This window comes from Lasiosphaeria miniovina (assembly GCF_030549165.1).
Source record: "Lasiosphaeria miniovina strain SMH2392-1A chromosome Unknown B0T26scaffold_3, whole genome shotgun sequence".
Lineage (NCBI taxonomy): Eukaryota > Fungi > Ascomycota > Sordariomycetes > Sordariales > Lasiosphaeriaceae > Lasiosphaeria > Lasiosphaeria miniovina.
In genome coordinates this window covers 5,564,861-5,578,173 of record NW_026848222.1, presented here as the reverse complement: position 1 = coordinate 5,578,173, position 13,313 = coordinate 5,564,861, and the positions used below count along the sequence as shown (strand labels likewise).

The following is a 13,313-nucleotide window of genomic DNA, read 5'->3' as shown; positions in this document are numbered from 1 at the left end:
GCTTTGACTTTACGTGATGCTTGCGTTGGTGTGCATCCTCCACTGGCTTGGCCTTTCGGCGGACTTGATCTCATCCTGGATCAGGACTTGCCAAAAAGTCCCGCTCCCAAGCACACTGGTTCTAAGCCCTCTCATGACGCTAGTGCCGTTGTAGGCGTTGGTCAAGTCAGCCATCCACGTTGCGCCGCCCTCCTTTCCTCGGGAACCAAACCGAGTGGTCTCGAGAGGCGCGTCGGCAATCTAGTTCTAGCCGTTGTAGAGCAGCGTGTTCTGTCCCGCGGTCCGGCATCGGTAGTATCGCCATCATAGGCTGTCCTAGGCCTCGCTAGAGAAGTACAAGCATCGAAGTTGACAGCGCATTGAATTTTCTGGTTAAATCAGGTCTAGTATTACACGAATGAAGGCCTTCTTATACTTCAAGAAAAAGGACAAAAGAAACACCGTTCAGCAGGCCGATCAGCCGTAATAAGTAAGGGACTCAGCCGCACGACGCAAAGAAGAAAAGAGGGCATTCGGAAGTCTGGGAGCCCGGAAAAAGGGCTGAAAGTAAAGAATGAAGGAATGTGCATTGTTTGAAGGGATATGCATTAAATGATGGAACATGCCGACTGTGGCTCGAAAGGTGGCTCAGAGTGGTTCAAATCCAGGCGACAATATACGTGCAATGGCAGCATAGGAAAGTTTAACTCATAGATCCACTGCCCTTTGCAACCAGGAAACTCCCCGTTTGGTATGGCATTTGAGTATCTCTCGTAGCCCATAGATTTACACGTAGGGAATGGTACAGGTGAAACAAGACTTTAGCTCGAGGTTTGAAATTTAAATACAGAACCCACAAAGACCGAGGATGAAAGGAAAATTCCTGGAAGATAAAATTTGAACAAAAACATCTCCTATGCTGCTTGCCTCATAACACACACTTGACCGGGGCGTGCTTAATCTAGGTTCACTCCACTGCAATCCGTAGTAGCATTGAAATTCTAAGTAATTTGACGTATTCATAGTCTGCCATCCTTTTTGCGGAGACAGCAGACACGTTATGAGCGAGTTGAGTTTTGGGTTCTAGTGGATCAGATAGATTAGCGTTCCCCACTGAACCACAGAAGGTTCAGGGCCTGAAAGCGATTTCGTTAGGGCACGTGACCTGCTGCCCCACCATTTCTCTCGTCAACGTACACGCACCTGCCTCAGTTCCGAACTCCAAAAACAACAACCGTTCACGCCCTGACCTTGACCTCACCATCGAAAAGAAGTCCCCACCGCACCTTCCTCTTCTTGCAGCTTTAGTCACCCCCTCTGCAGCAAGGCATCCCGCAAGTCAAAATGCCTCACGAAATCTTTCTGACGGCTGTCGTGAACGAGCACGATTTTGATGCGGCCGTAAAGGTCCTCGGGGGTATCACGGCAATGCGCGAACAGCAGCACATCTCCCGCGTTCACTATTACATACGCGACGTCAGCGTCAGGGGCCTGCCCTCAATCAAGGAGATCCAGAAGGAGAAGGGCCCAACTTCTGCATCGTGGCAGGAACTGCACCAGATTCTTCTCAAGCAATCCTACATCCTGCACACCCGCCACCGTGACTTCCTGGATCCCACCTCTCCCGGCCCCGTTTTGAGATTCTGCGACCAACCAGACCCCGAGAGCAACCGCTACCCGCGCTTCATCACGCAACGCAAAATTCTCGAGATCAATGATCTCAGAACTGAAAAGATTCTGGCCGAAAGCAAATTCACGTAGGCTTCGCTCGTCGTGCATGCCATTTGGCAATTAAGCTGACATTTGCATATAGGTTGAAATCAGAGATGGTTGAGGAGTCGTACCACTGGTGGCTGAATGACCTCGAATACGCACTCACCCGGATCTTGCCTGTGCCTCCTGGCTCCCCGCTGCCGCAGCAGGTGTCGGACCTCAACGACCTACAGCCTCTGAGCTCGTTCTGGATGCTTTATGTCCGCACTTGGGTCGAGTCCAACCCCGAGCGCATGCAGCTAGCCTACGTCCGACTGAATCAAGTTAAGAACGACTTCACTGGCCTCTTTGAGTTCAAGACCATGGACCGCCGCGCCCACGACACGAGAAACATGGAACCCCGGGGATCGGTCTAGGTGCCCGAAGACCCTGTACCTGTCTATTCCAGTGCCGATCCTACGAATGACAGCGAGTTCGAGGATGAGGATGATGGTGATGATGACGAAGATGAAGAGAATGGTGAGAATGATGGGATTGCAGATATTAAGGACGAGGACGACTCAGATGACGTCGGCCATTGCGGAGGCGATGAAAACATCAAGAGTGACATCAAGAGCGACTCGGATGACAAGATCAAGAGTGACCCGGAGAACAACATCAAGAGCGACTTGGATGACAACATCAAGAGTGGCCCGGAGAACAACATCAAGGGCGACCCCGATAACAACGACGATATCTATATGACTACATCTATCATTTACGCTGTCCCTTACAGCGGATATATGGGGGCGTTGAACCGTCGCCATCCAGTGCACGATGTGAGTATTTTCGTCGATCCCGATCGCTGCGATGGCAGTTTTCCCAACGAAGCGGCCGCGGATTATTAGTGCGACTGGCATTGTGATGATAGGAAGAAACGCTGGCCTCGGACCCTCAAGACGCGACAGAGGGGCTTGTCGGCCCCACCGGCATTTGAGCCGACGACCCCCCCACTGATGTCATCATCGATCATTGGTCTCATTTCGGACATCAAAAATTTGCATTTCGACGACGGCCTAAATCCGGGTGCTGCCGTGGCCGAATTCGGCACTGCTTTGGCTAATCTAGTCCTGGAGGAGAAATAGCCGCGTTGGCTGCCGAGCAGGTTTTGATGTTGCTTTCCATTCTTTCCTTTCATCTTTCCGACAGATCCCCTTCTTTCTATACCGTTTGGGCCAATCTAATGGATATTTGGCCTCCCACATGAGCTCGTTTGGCTTGGATGGCACGGTTAGATTTCTGGAGTTTGTGTGTTGGAGTTACGGCCTTGGGTAGGCTAGCACACGCTAGATTTTGCATGGCATAGGCAAGTGGGATCCTGATTGTAAAACCATGTGTACTATTTGACAAAGTGGGAGGGAGCTGGTGTTTATTACATTGTACTGTACATTATGGGGATGGGAGCATGGAGAAATCAAGCGAGCTTGGTTTTGCTGTTTGCTGACGGCGGTTTACATATGCTACCATTTACCAAATCATCACTGGTTGGTGGCATTGACGACTGCTTTTAAAACAATCAACAGCTCATTATCAAGTACTTCGCACCGTCACGGTATTGCATCTGCTTGGTCGATATGTGCGAATTCTTGTTATTGTGACCGCTAGCGGCCAGCTAAAGTCGCGAAGTCGCTCCTACTTTCCAATCTTCAATGGTCAGTCTCTCGTAGGCCAGGATGCAAACCTTGAAGTAAGAGAGGTCGGGCTGGTGGCAGGTATCATGGACCTGTGAATTGACCAGGTGCCAGGTGAGCCTTCCCAGTCGGCTACGTGGCCATGTCCATAATTGCAACCCCGGTATCCGTCACCATAATTGTCACTCCAATATCATGAATCTACACGGGGGATGAAAATTATATTCATTCCGAGGCTATCTATCTGAGTTGTCCATTTTACTCCACCTCCTAAAGCCAATGGCTGCATCCGCGAAATCATGTTACGTGGATGCCACGTTTTCTGTAGTTGTTCGCTATGGGGCTGTGTTTGTCTCGAATATGGTTCGGCGAGTCTAGATACAAAATCTCATCCAACTGCTCGATAGTGATTGTTCCCACGACCAGAGAATTAATTAAAGAGTGAAAATCTCCCCTCCATAACGACCAAAATTCCCAAGACAAGGCTGTGCGCCTGTCCACCTCGCCTACTGGTTCAATTTGCGGCGCTTCGTTCTCAGCGATCGCTTAGTCTCCATCCCCTCGCCGTCTTCATTGCGAGTAACAGTTTCCTGGAGCCTTCTCGTGAAGCTTTCCTTTATATCCCCGGAAACTGACACCCGGCCGACCTGGCGCAGTCTGAGGAGCTGTTCGGCCGGAGCCAGCAGCTTAGTGTGCGAGGGTGGGACTCGATCGTCGAGCTGCGAGCGATGCATCGGCTCGGACTTGAACTCGACAACCATCTTACCCTTTTCCTGGTCGAAATTCACATGCAAACCTTCGATGATGTGGTAGTAGCGCTGGTAGTAGAACTCTGGCTCGGCAGCAAAATGTAGGTCTAGCTGCTCGAGCTGAGCTGCTTCGCTGATGTTGCCAGAGCCGAGGAGAATGTCAACAGCGCCAGAGACGATTGGCGTAAGATGATGCACGCCCTGGTTCTTTACCGGCCGCCACGGCGATGACACCACCAGCATGACTGACCGAAGATATTTTGCGGTCCGGCTAGAAAGTGGGCCCAGCGAGCCAAAGGCGGGATTCTCTACGAAGGACTGGGGGTCAGAGGTGGGGTGGCGTCCAAACTTGCGTGAGCAGGACTGCCATGCGTTGAAGTTGTCCGACTTGATTTCGACTCCGACCTCGGCGGTGGAGAGGTGGAATATGAAGTAATTGTTGCCGTAGAACTGCTCGAAGACGATGGAGTTGAAGGCGCGGTTGGTGTAAGCGAGGCCAAGGTCTATTGATGGGGCCAGGATCGACGGCGCCATCTGATGCACAACAGCATGAAGATTTCCGATCGGCACAAAAGCCCAGTCAAGTTTTGACCGAGGATATATACCGTGGTCCCACGGGCGGCCCCATTGGCGGCACTTGAGAAACTCAACAATACAGCCGGTAGGGACGAGGAAGCCGACGATCAGCCTCACGATCTCGAGGGGAAGGGCACCAAGGAAACAAGAGGCGCCAGCTCCAGCGGTGGAACTGGTATTTCGAGAGCTGGCCCCGCCGGTAGAACAACCCAAGGGCGTGATGGCCTCACCGCCGTCATGGCCGTGTTCTTCTTTGTCGCCATCACCGTCGCTGTCGTCGGGCCAGATAAAATAATTCTCGCCCCGAGAATAGTCGGGGATGCGGACCTTTGGAACCTCTCCTGCCGAAGTGACACATCGGTCGAACCGAGGAAACGAAGGCTGCCATTGGCAGGATCGAATGGCGCTCTGGTATATGTGTGAAAGGGCTGGGTAGTCTTCGTCTCGCTTTGGCTTGGTTCGCCACATCGTGTCTTGACAAACTTGAAGTGAAGAGTGATGTGAGGTGCGGGATGATGAAAGGTTGCTGAATGGGGAGCAGTGGGGAAAGACGGGCAACAAATCTAAAGCTAGCTAGTGCTTATCTCAGCAAGCTCAGACCTCTTTTTCAGGCGTAGAAGAAAGAGCCCCGGGGCCTGCGGCCCCCCCCCCCCCCCCCCCCCCCATGAAAGAAGGCACGCTAGACCGCATTCGTATCCTGTGACCCGCAAACTTTTGCTGTGGCTCAGATAGACCCACTTGGACCCACATTGCACAGAACGCCTGAAAAAGAGGTCTGAGAGAGTAATGTTGCGGTAGTCGTCAAGGGCGTGTCAACCGCCATACAAATAGAAAAAATGTAGATTTGTTTTCCTTCAATTGTCTAACAACTGTCACGGCCGGCTTGGAATGAGGGCGGAACTCCTCTATTGGGCGCTATAGACGAAGATTCTAAACTAAAGGGAAAAGGGAAAAGAAGCTCAAAAGCCTCCCCTCGCGAGATTCTTCCAGGGCGTCTCAAGGTGGGGCTCTGGCTGGTCGGGTGGATCCACCCAACTGGCGTCTGATTAGTCAGAGCGTCTGGGAGGCCTGGAGGACCAGGCCCTCACAACAACCACATATCGTAAAACTATATAAACATATGTCTGAAGATGCTGAGACGCTCAAAGATCTAATGGTGTAGTGTCACGAATCCCTATGGATTCCCTGTGGATATGCACAAAGGTGGGGCATGCTCTTTTTGGCGCGGGCCAATCAGGAGCGTTCCAGGGTTCCGAGCTCTGAAGCTCGGGGACGCGGGACAGTTCCGGTCGGGCCGGGCGGTGACCCGGACGCGGGACCACGGGACAACCGAACCACTGTTATTGGTTACGTAGATAGATATATACGACGACCGTGACCACGGTCTTAGATAGTTCTTGCTTGGTTCTTCAAGCAAGCAATACACATTCACTGCACTCATATACTTTGAGTGGCATTCCGATTTGACTGTATTACCCGTGCGATAGGAGCTTGCCCTTTGTTCTATCTTCATAATTACCAACCCCAGCATCCTGTGGAGCCCGTGCTCCCTTACAGACAGACGACCCTAACAGTCGAGTGGTTTGTAATACTATCGCCTCACTAGGGCCACGCACCACCGCCACCAGGGCCACGCAAGGATGACTCATAACCCCTTTATGTATATTAGACCATGGCCCTCGCATATCTCTTTAGCTTAGGCCAGGTTGAAGTCTCACGCCAATACCAGTCATTGCTCAGCTTACTTGCTTCCATTGTGACCACCTTGATCAGGCGTACCTGCCTTCTCTTACATTGAGGCTGTTGGTATTAATATATTCTTTCTCTACCAATTCACTAAGAACAATGCCAGAATTCGTGCACTATAGCCGTACATCAATAGAGGCATGTGTTACAATCTGGACAACAGGTCCACGGAGCTAGGCCCGGCCTAGGATTGTGGGGGTCTGGACGGCAGGTAGGAGATGACAGGAGACAAGGAGTATCGTGCACAGATTGCGAAAGACAGGCTTTCAACACACAACCAATGTATGCTTAACCAGATGCATTGATAGCTGCAGAACCGTTCTCCCAGAGAGCGTGCTGCCAGCCCTATAGAACTATGAGCAACCAATCAGAGTTCCTGCCCTACATGCTCAGCCGTGCTCACTCGCGCTCAGTGCGTCTTGGCGCTGACCCTACTGAGCACTCAGCTCAGCCGTGCTTGGTCGCGGTCATGCGTCTTGGCACTGACCCCACTGAGCACTCCCTAATTGGGTGCACCGTCCCTCGCTGGGAGCCCCACCCTAAATGCCGCCCTAGCTAATCTGCAGCGGGCGGGCAACGCCTTTTGCACCTTTGAACCGGGATCGTAACAGCATGACCTGGTGATATTTGATATTGTTTTTCGTGATGTTCTTGCCCCTGTGGAAGAATTGCGCATCAGAAGAAACAATAGCGTTTGTGGCGTTATTTTTATCGTTACCAGTGTCCCAGAAAACCCGGAAAAGAAACTCAACATAGTTAAGTTCAATATGGAAGAAAGCAGGCACAGGGACAAGCCACTTCTTCTGCTCCCACTTCTCGCTAGCCTCTAACTACGAGAGCTTAATGCGGCGAATAAAGAAGGTTGTTTTCATATCGCCATAAACAAGGGTGAGGCGTTCATCGATGTCAGACTATTGATCCAGTCCAAGCCTGCGTTTGAAGAGCTCTTCGTATAGTTTGTACACGCCGTCGATAGTTCCTTCATACTCAAATATGGCCCCGAGCTATAGGTATGGGGAGTTGTCGTATTGTGACGGCGCCAGCTCACAGCACCCACTACCACTGCGCTAGAACCCCCAAAAGGATGCCAGAATTGCAAGTCGACGACTTGCAACCTGTAATGGGTTATAGTGTGCTACGGCCGTTGCGCGCCGTGACACGTATACAACTCTCTTGATGACAGGCATGCCGGGAATGTTGTTCTTTGTGAATATCTTCATGAGGGCCTGTTTGACTAGCCATTTTGACGCTTTATGGATAATCTGGCGGCGTGGAAGGATATAATCGATGACCATTCCCTTTGTAACCTTCGTTCGAGGCCGGAAATTGGCCTTCTGCACCGCTCCCCCGAGTTCTGGGCACGAAACAATACAAGCCGTTGTAAGGTTGATCATCCCGTCTTTCTTCCCGCTAACTAGCTCTCTTGTACGGTTCATGAAGTTGAAGTTATCATAAACAAGAAGCCCGTTCGGATCCCTGGCGACTTTCTTGATGTTTTCCTTCGCTCTAGCTGCCATGTCGTTGAGCATTTTATTCAGGGTCCAATACGAAGGAATTAAGCCGATACGAGCGAGGGTTTCTACCGCACGCCTTGGTGTACCGTTTGCGAGCATATAGAGGCCGAGAATATCTCTCAAAAAGGGGCTGTTGTTACGTGCGTAGCCGCCTGTAAATAGGGAGGCGAGTAGGAAGATTTGAGGGCTTTTGTCATCGTCAAAGTTCATATTGGCCAGCTCTTTCTGGGTCGTACGCTGTCTCAATATTAGTACCATAATGGGAGAGAGGCTCATGGGAATGGGAGAAAGAGCTATAGGAATGGGAGAGAGACCCATAGGAATGGGATGAAGACCTATGGAGAAATAAACGTACCTGATTCTGGAGGACCTGTGATAAAAAGGTGACCAAATTCGGGGCGTATTTCTTGAGCGTTGGCCAGGCTTCTTTGAGGGTATTTTCGAGGAGCCAAGCAGTGTCACAGACTTGTACAATAGTCGTAGGCACTGAAGCCTGGCCCTTGAATTGCTCAAATACTCCAAAAGCCGGTTGATCGATAAGAACCCTCATTTCCTTATGTATAACATGGCTGAAGGAGCCTGCCTCGGCAACATGATCGTCACTTGTGATAGTAATGCCTTGTGATTTGAGGGCATCACGAATAGAAGGGCTCATCAGAACCTCTCCAAGCCGCCGGGAATTCATGGCAATATGATTCGGGGTGCCCTCACTCATGAGCTTGAAGAGGAAGGCATCGAGGTTGTATCTCTGATGCTCAGCTCCTTGCCGTCGTACCTGGTTGTTGTTGTTCTTGCGTAGTTGTTCCCAAAATCGCATTGTTTTCTGTAAAATATCGTCTGCTGGATGTACAGACTCGTCTGAATCGTCATCTTCAACGTCATCTTCGTCATCTTCGTCATAGTCTTCTTGTTGTGAGGCTTCTACAGCCTTGGTAGGAGAAGAGAGGTCAGGGGTGCTGCCCAGGCCAGTAAGCTGTGAGCTCGACCCTGCATGCCCACGCAGGGGCAATACCTAGCTGCTACCAGAAAGGCCCGATTCGTCGTTTTCTGACGCGCCCGACATGTTCTATTGAAATGATTAGTACCAAAATGATCAGAAAATCCCGCGCATTCGAACAGTACTAGCGGCGTGTTGTTATAATCGCGTTTGCCGTTGTTATGCATGCGCATTCGATCGCCGGTTGCAGGTCTGAGGAGGCCTTGACGGTTCGATGCGCATTATGCACTCAGACAAGTACAGTGGCTCTTTTCTTCGTGTGTTGTGATTGGTTCAAATGTGTATTTATGGGTCTACCCCCCCTGCAAATCTAAAAAATCGGGCCGCAGGCCCGTAGCCCCTCTTTGAGCCACGGTACTGGTCTAAGCTTGCTGAGATAAGCTAGTGCGGGGTGATCCCTGTAGCCAAGTGATCTGCCTGAGTCACACTGTGCTGCCTCAGCTGGTCGCTGACTGGACAGCCTCTGGCGAATAGTTATGATCTTCTAGAACTGAGTCGCCAACCATTGCCCAAGAATGCAGGTTAATGATAAATAGCAGTCATCAGAGAAAGCGCAAAACGAAAAAATTGGAACCCTTTCTCAAGAGAACAACAAAATGATACTACCTAAGCACTGTAACAAGTGCCACTGTGGCAAAACCCCAGTGGAGACAGCCCTGACCAAAGGACACTAGACCTGTTGGGGATCTACCCGGAAACCGTAGAGGCCGTCTTGTATCCGGATGTTGGCTCCACCGCTCTTGATCTCACTCTGTTATTGCTTCACTGCTACTGTATTGAAATTCTTCTCCGTTTTCTTGCAAAGGAAGGCATGGATGATCACACTTCATGTTTACGAGGTTTGGGGAGGGCATCAACACGGCCCATATGCTCATCAGTGAAACCCGACTCTCCGAGAAGGACATGAGGGCCTAGTACTAAGGTTCCCATCACTAGTTACCCGGTATTGAAGAGAATTGAAATCTGTCAATTAACCATCAGTTCATCTTTGTCACAACTTCACTACCCATCGGGTCCCTTTCATTCACGATGCTGCTCACCACAACCGTCATCCAGTGAGATGTACGACGGCCCAAGCGTTCCGGGCACCCCTGTCGTCGCCGTTTCGGCCCCTCTAGTCCTCGAACTGCCAAGAGTTGAACGGAGAACCCCGATAGCCCTATGGAAAGCGGTCCCACTCTCGAAACGCCAACCTTAATCCCACATTAGCGGTGTCGGGCGCAGACGGGACGAGCGACCTACCTCACCCTCTTCACCGACGGAGCGACTTGTTGTGGCGTTGAACGTGGATGCCAACGCCTAAATGGTCTACAACGGGAAACCGTCTCGGGGCTGCCGCACGTGCCGGACACGTCGGATCAAGGTGCGTTCGTCCTCACTCTGCAGACCCCACATCCAATCATGCATGTTTCAAGACGAGTGGAGTCGTCGACGCCGTGAGGTGAACCGCGAGCGTGTCTCGCACGTTGCTAATAGCACCGGATCCATGATTAACCTCGCTCCGAACAGTGCGACGAAGGCAAACCTACCTGCCAACGCTGTGCAAAGTCAAGACGGGAGTGTGGCGGCTACCGTCCCGAGTTCGAAATTGTCCATCGCGACCAGACAAGGTCGACAGTCCGGCGAGTCCAACACCGCGCCGCCGATCTGCTTCAGTTCCAATTCCCAGCCCAACACCCGCAGAATCCATCGTCATCATCATCATCATCATCATGTGGCAACCCGGCATCTGTTCTGAGCGTGCCCGTGGACCAGCGCGCTACATGCTACTTTGCTTCCAACTTGATCCTTCTGCCCCAGGTTGACACCGCCGAGGGAGTCTGGGAATTCCTGGTTCCCCTCGTCGAGTCTGAGCCGCCTGACAGCGCCCTATCGTGCGCTTTTCGTGCCTGTGCCTACGCTTTGCTAGGAAATCGAATGGTGGCCAGCACAGTCAGCCTCGCCAATATGTCTCTAAAAGAGCACACTCTCGCACTCGCCAAGACGCACCTATCCCTCAAAGCCCCAGCCACCGCGACTGCGGATGCTACACTTGCTTCGGTGCTGCTTCTATCTCTTTACGAGGTATGTCTCTTGTTTTCTTGGATACCGTTCTCTGTTCCATGTACTAACCAAAGGGGCTGTAATTAGAATATCACAGCAATCAAATCACCACAGATGTTAGCCTGGCGCTCCCACATTGACGGGGCTGTTGTCATTGTCAAGACGCGCGGCCGCGCCCAGATGTGCAGCTCCAAGACGGGCGCCCACCTGTTCAAGGCTGTGCGGCATTATCTGGTAATAATAGAGTCCGTCACCACATTGCCTACTTTTCCTAACGCTATGCAGATATCCCGTACCCTCTCCTCCGGTCTGCCAATTCCCTGCGGCCCAGACTGGTGGCTGAGCAGAGACGGTACCGAGCCAGAGTCGTTACTCGCCTCCTCCCAGCGCTTCGCCCTCGAAACTGGCGAGCTATCCGCCCAGGCCTCATGCCTTCTCGCAAGCACTCCGCACACCACCGAGGGCGTCGAGCTGATCCTCGAGATGGCGACAGTAGTGCAAGATCTAGACCACCAGATTGCCGGCTGGATGGCAGCAATCCCCAGCGAATACCGCTTTAAGACGATGTGCTGGGCGACTGAAGACGATGTCGAGCTAACCAGCAGCGGCGGTGGCGGTCGCTACGATGAGGCCGAGGTCTTCCCAGGCAGCGTCGATGTGTACACGGACTTTGTAACGGCCAGCGCGTACAATATCGCGCGGGTGTCGCGGCTAGTGCTCGCGTCGCTCCGCATCCGATTTGCTGCGTTCATGTGCGCGCCGGCCGACTATCGTGCCACTGCCGAGTACGTGGCATCGCATCGCGTGTGCGGGCCCGTCATTGCCGGTATACTCGCCTCCGTCCCGTACCACCTGGGCTGGCGTACACGCCAGGGCGAGTTGTTCGACAACTCCCCCGAGCGGTCGGGGTTTGCCTGTGGTGTGCCCGAGCCCGCCCGGGCCCTCGCCGGGCTGTTTCTCTACTGGCCGCTCACGTGCGTGAAGAACTTCGACTTAACTTCGGATGACCAGCGCACGTGGGTGACGGCCAGACTCAAGTTTATCGAAACGCAGGTGGGGTTAAAGTGCGCCGGTGTGGTCAGAAAGGTGCGCCAGTCCCGGCCCGAAGATCCGGGAACAATGAGTACGTGACTGACGAGTAACGGACAGGCCGAATTCCGATTCCCATCAATGATGATCGGCAATCAGGGTTCAATGGTGAGCCCCGACCCGATGAGGAAGTGGAGTCCGGGTCTGCCGAGGAGGAACGAAAAGGGGGAGCTTCCCCAAACCCCAGAGAGTCTCAGCTCCGCCACGCAGAGCCCACAGCCGAATGATGCCGACGCGAGGTAATCTCTGGAATCGGATTCACCTGGAGCAGAGGGTCGCCGTCCAACGTCTCAAAGACCCGGAAATTTCAGGATCAAAATACTGAACTACCGAATCATGCTCATCGCCGGTGCATCTCTATCTATCGTGAAATAGCTAACCAAGAAACTTCTATGAGCTATTTCTAGCAATTATTTTCAAACCTAAATCTATGACGGGAACAATCCTATATATACTCTCTTCAAGCCCCATATTCCAAAAGAAGCCGCTCCATCTCGTCGCACATTTCTGGAGTATAAATCAGAGCCTTATACAAACGGCCAGAGCGTATTGTTAGCAGGTTATAACTGGCATAGTCTTCTCGCATCTGCCGCAAGATGGCAAGCGGACTCCGCCCCCGAGGTCGCCAAAGCGCTTGACATGCATGTGATCCGGATTCTCGTTCCGGCCCGCCGCACCACCGCAGATGTTTGGGCTGGCCGACGCTCGGAGCAAGAGCCGCGCCGCGGCCACGTCGCATCTGGCGACGGCGACCTGCAGCGGCGTAATTCCGAACTGCTCGCAGTTGTTAGAGTTAGCCCCCAGACGGAGCAGTCTGTCCACGATGCAATCATCGTCGCGGCAGGTCTTGGGATCGCCCGCCGTGTGCCCTCGGTGGTTCCCCACGTACAGTGCTAGTGTCGTGGACGCGTCGATCCTGTCTGCGAAGTGATCCAGGAGGAAGCGGAGCTGCGGAGGCCGGTCGTCCGGGTGCGACGCCATGAACTCTACGATGGTGCCTCTGAATTTCCAGGCCACGGTCGTTGATGCCTTGGCAAATCGGCAGTACTCGGTTTTAAGGCGAAATCTGGTCTCGATCATCTCTGCCGAGCTGCTTAACTGCACGACTTTCTCGGCCAATTTGAACGCGGAGGCTTCCAGTAGGCTGGTCAGGACCACGGTGGGATTCGAAACGTCGTTTTCCCGGCCCCAGTTCAGCCTTTGGAAAGCACGCGCCAAGGCGCTGACTCGAGCCTGC

At 52.6% G+C, this 13,313-nt stretch overlaps 4 protein-coding genes across 4 annotated transcripts; 2 read left to right on the top strand and 2 right to left on the bottom strand.

Annotated features, from left to right (window-relative positions):
- Positions 1 to 1,323: 1,323 nt before the first annotated feature.
- B0T26DRAFT_740257 (mediator complex, subunit Med18) lies at positions 1,324 to 2,108 on the top strand (the record flags this gene model as incomplete). The annotated part of the gene is made up of 2 exons (XM_060443824.1): positions 1,324 to 1,736; positions 1,793 to 2,108. The coding sequence occupies 2 exons, from the start codon at positions 1,324 to 1,326 to the stop codon at positions 2,106 to 2,108; spliced, it is 729 nt and encodes a 242-aa protein (XP_060299181.1).
- A 1,460-nt stretch (positions 2,109 to 3,568) lies between these two features.
- Positions 3,569 to 5,206, bottom strand: B0T26DRAFT_705920 (uncharacterized protein). Its single transcript, XM_060441778.1, has one exon. The coding sequence runs from the start codon at positions 5,153 to 5,155 to the stop codon at positions 3,869 to 3,871; it is 1,287 nt and encodes a 428-aa protein (XP_060299180.1). The 5' UTR covers positions 5,156 to 5,206; the 3' UTR covers positions 3,569 to 3,868.
- A 2,264-nt stretch (positions 5,207 to 7,470) lies between these two features.
- On the bottom strand, positions 7,471 to 9,087 carry B0T26DRAFT_852798 (uncharacterized protein). The gene is made up of 4 exons (XM_060447654.1): positions 9,065 to 9,087; positions 8,960 to 9,013; positions 8,303 to 8,903; positions 7,471 to 8,184 (listed from the first exon to the last, which is right to left on the bottom strand). The coding sequence occupies exons 3-4, from the start codon at positions 8,762 to 8,764 to the stop codon at positions 7,501 to 7,503; spliced, it is 1,146 nt and encodes a 381-aa protein (XP_060299179.1). The 5' UTR covers positions 8,765 to 8,903; positions 8,960 to 9,013; positions 9,065 to 9,087; the 3' UTR covers positions 7,471 to 7,500.
- A 962-nt stretch (positions 9,088 to 10,049) lies between these two features.
- Positions 10,050 to 12,554, top strand: B0T26DRAFT_256947 (uncharacterized protein). The gene is made up of 5 exons (XM_060434015.1): positions 10,050 to 10,307; positions 10,454 to 11,008; positions 11,075 to 11,221; positions 11,273 to 12,073; positions 12,137 to 12,554. Exons 1-5 carry the CDS (start codon positions 10,248 to 10,250, stop codon positions 12,317 to 12,319), a joined length of 1,746 nt encoding a protein of 581 aa, XP_060299178.1. The 5' UTR covers positions 10,050 to 10,247; the 3' UTR covers positions 12,320 to 12,554.
- The last annotated feature ends 759 nt before the right edge of the window (positions 12,555 to 13,313 follow it).

Coding starts and splice junctions, on each gene's coding strand:
- B0T26DRAFT_705920 (XM_060441778.1), bottom strand. CDS start 5,155: ATGTGGCGAACCAAGCCAAAGCGAGACGAAGACTACCCAGCCCTTTCA.
- B0T26DRAFT_256947 (XM_060434015.1), top strand. CDS start 10,248: ATGGTCTACAACGGGAAACCGTCTCGGGGCTGCCGCACGTGCCGGACA. Junction 11,009..11,074: donor TGCTTCTATCTCTTTACGAG/GTATGTCTCTTG, acceptor GGCTGTAATTAG/AATATCACAGCAATCAAATC. Junction 12,074..12,136: donor GCGCCGGTGTGGTCAGAAAG/GTGCGCCAGTCC, acceptor AGTAACGGACAG/GCCGAATTCCGATTCCCATC.
- B0T26DRAFT_852798 (XM_060447654.1), bottom strand. CDS start 8,764: ATGCGATTTTGGGAACAACTACGCAAGAACAACAACAACCAGGTACGA. Junction 8,185..8,302: donor CACAGGTCCTCCAGAATCAG/GTACGTTTATTT, acceptor ATATTGAGACAG/CGTACGACCCAGAAAGAGCT.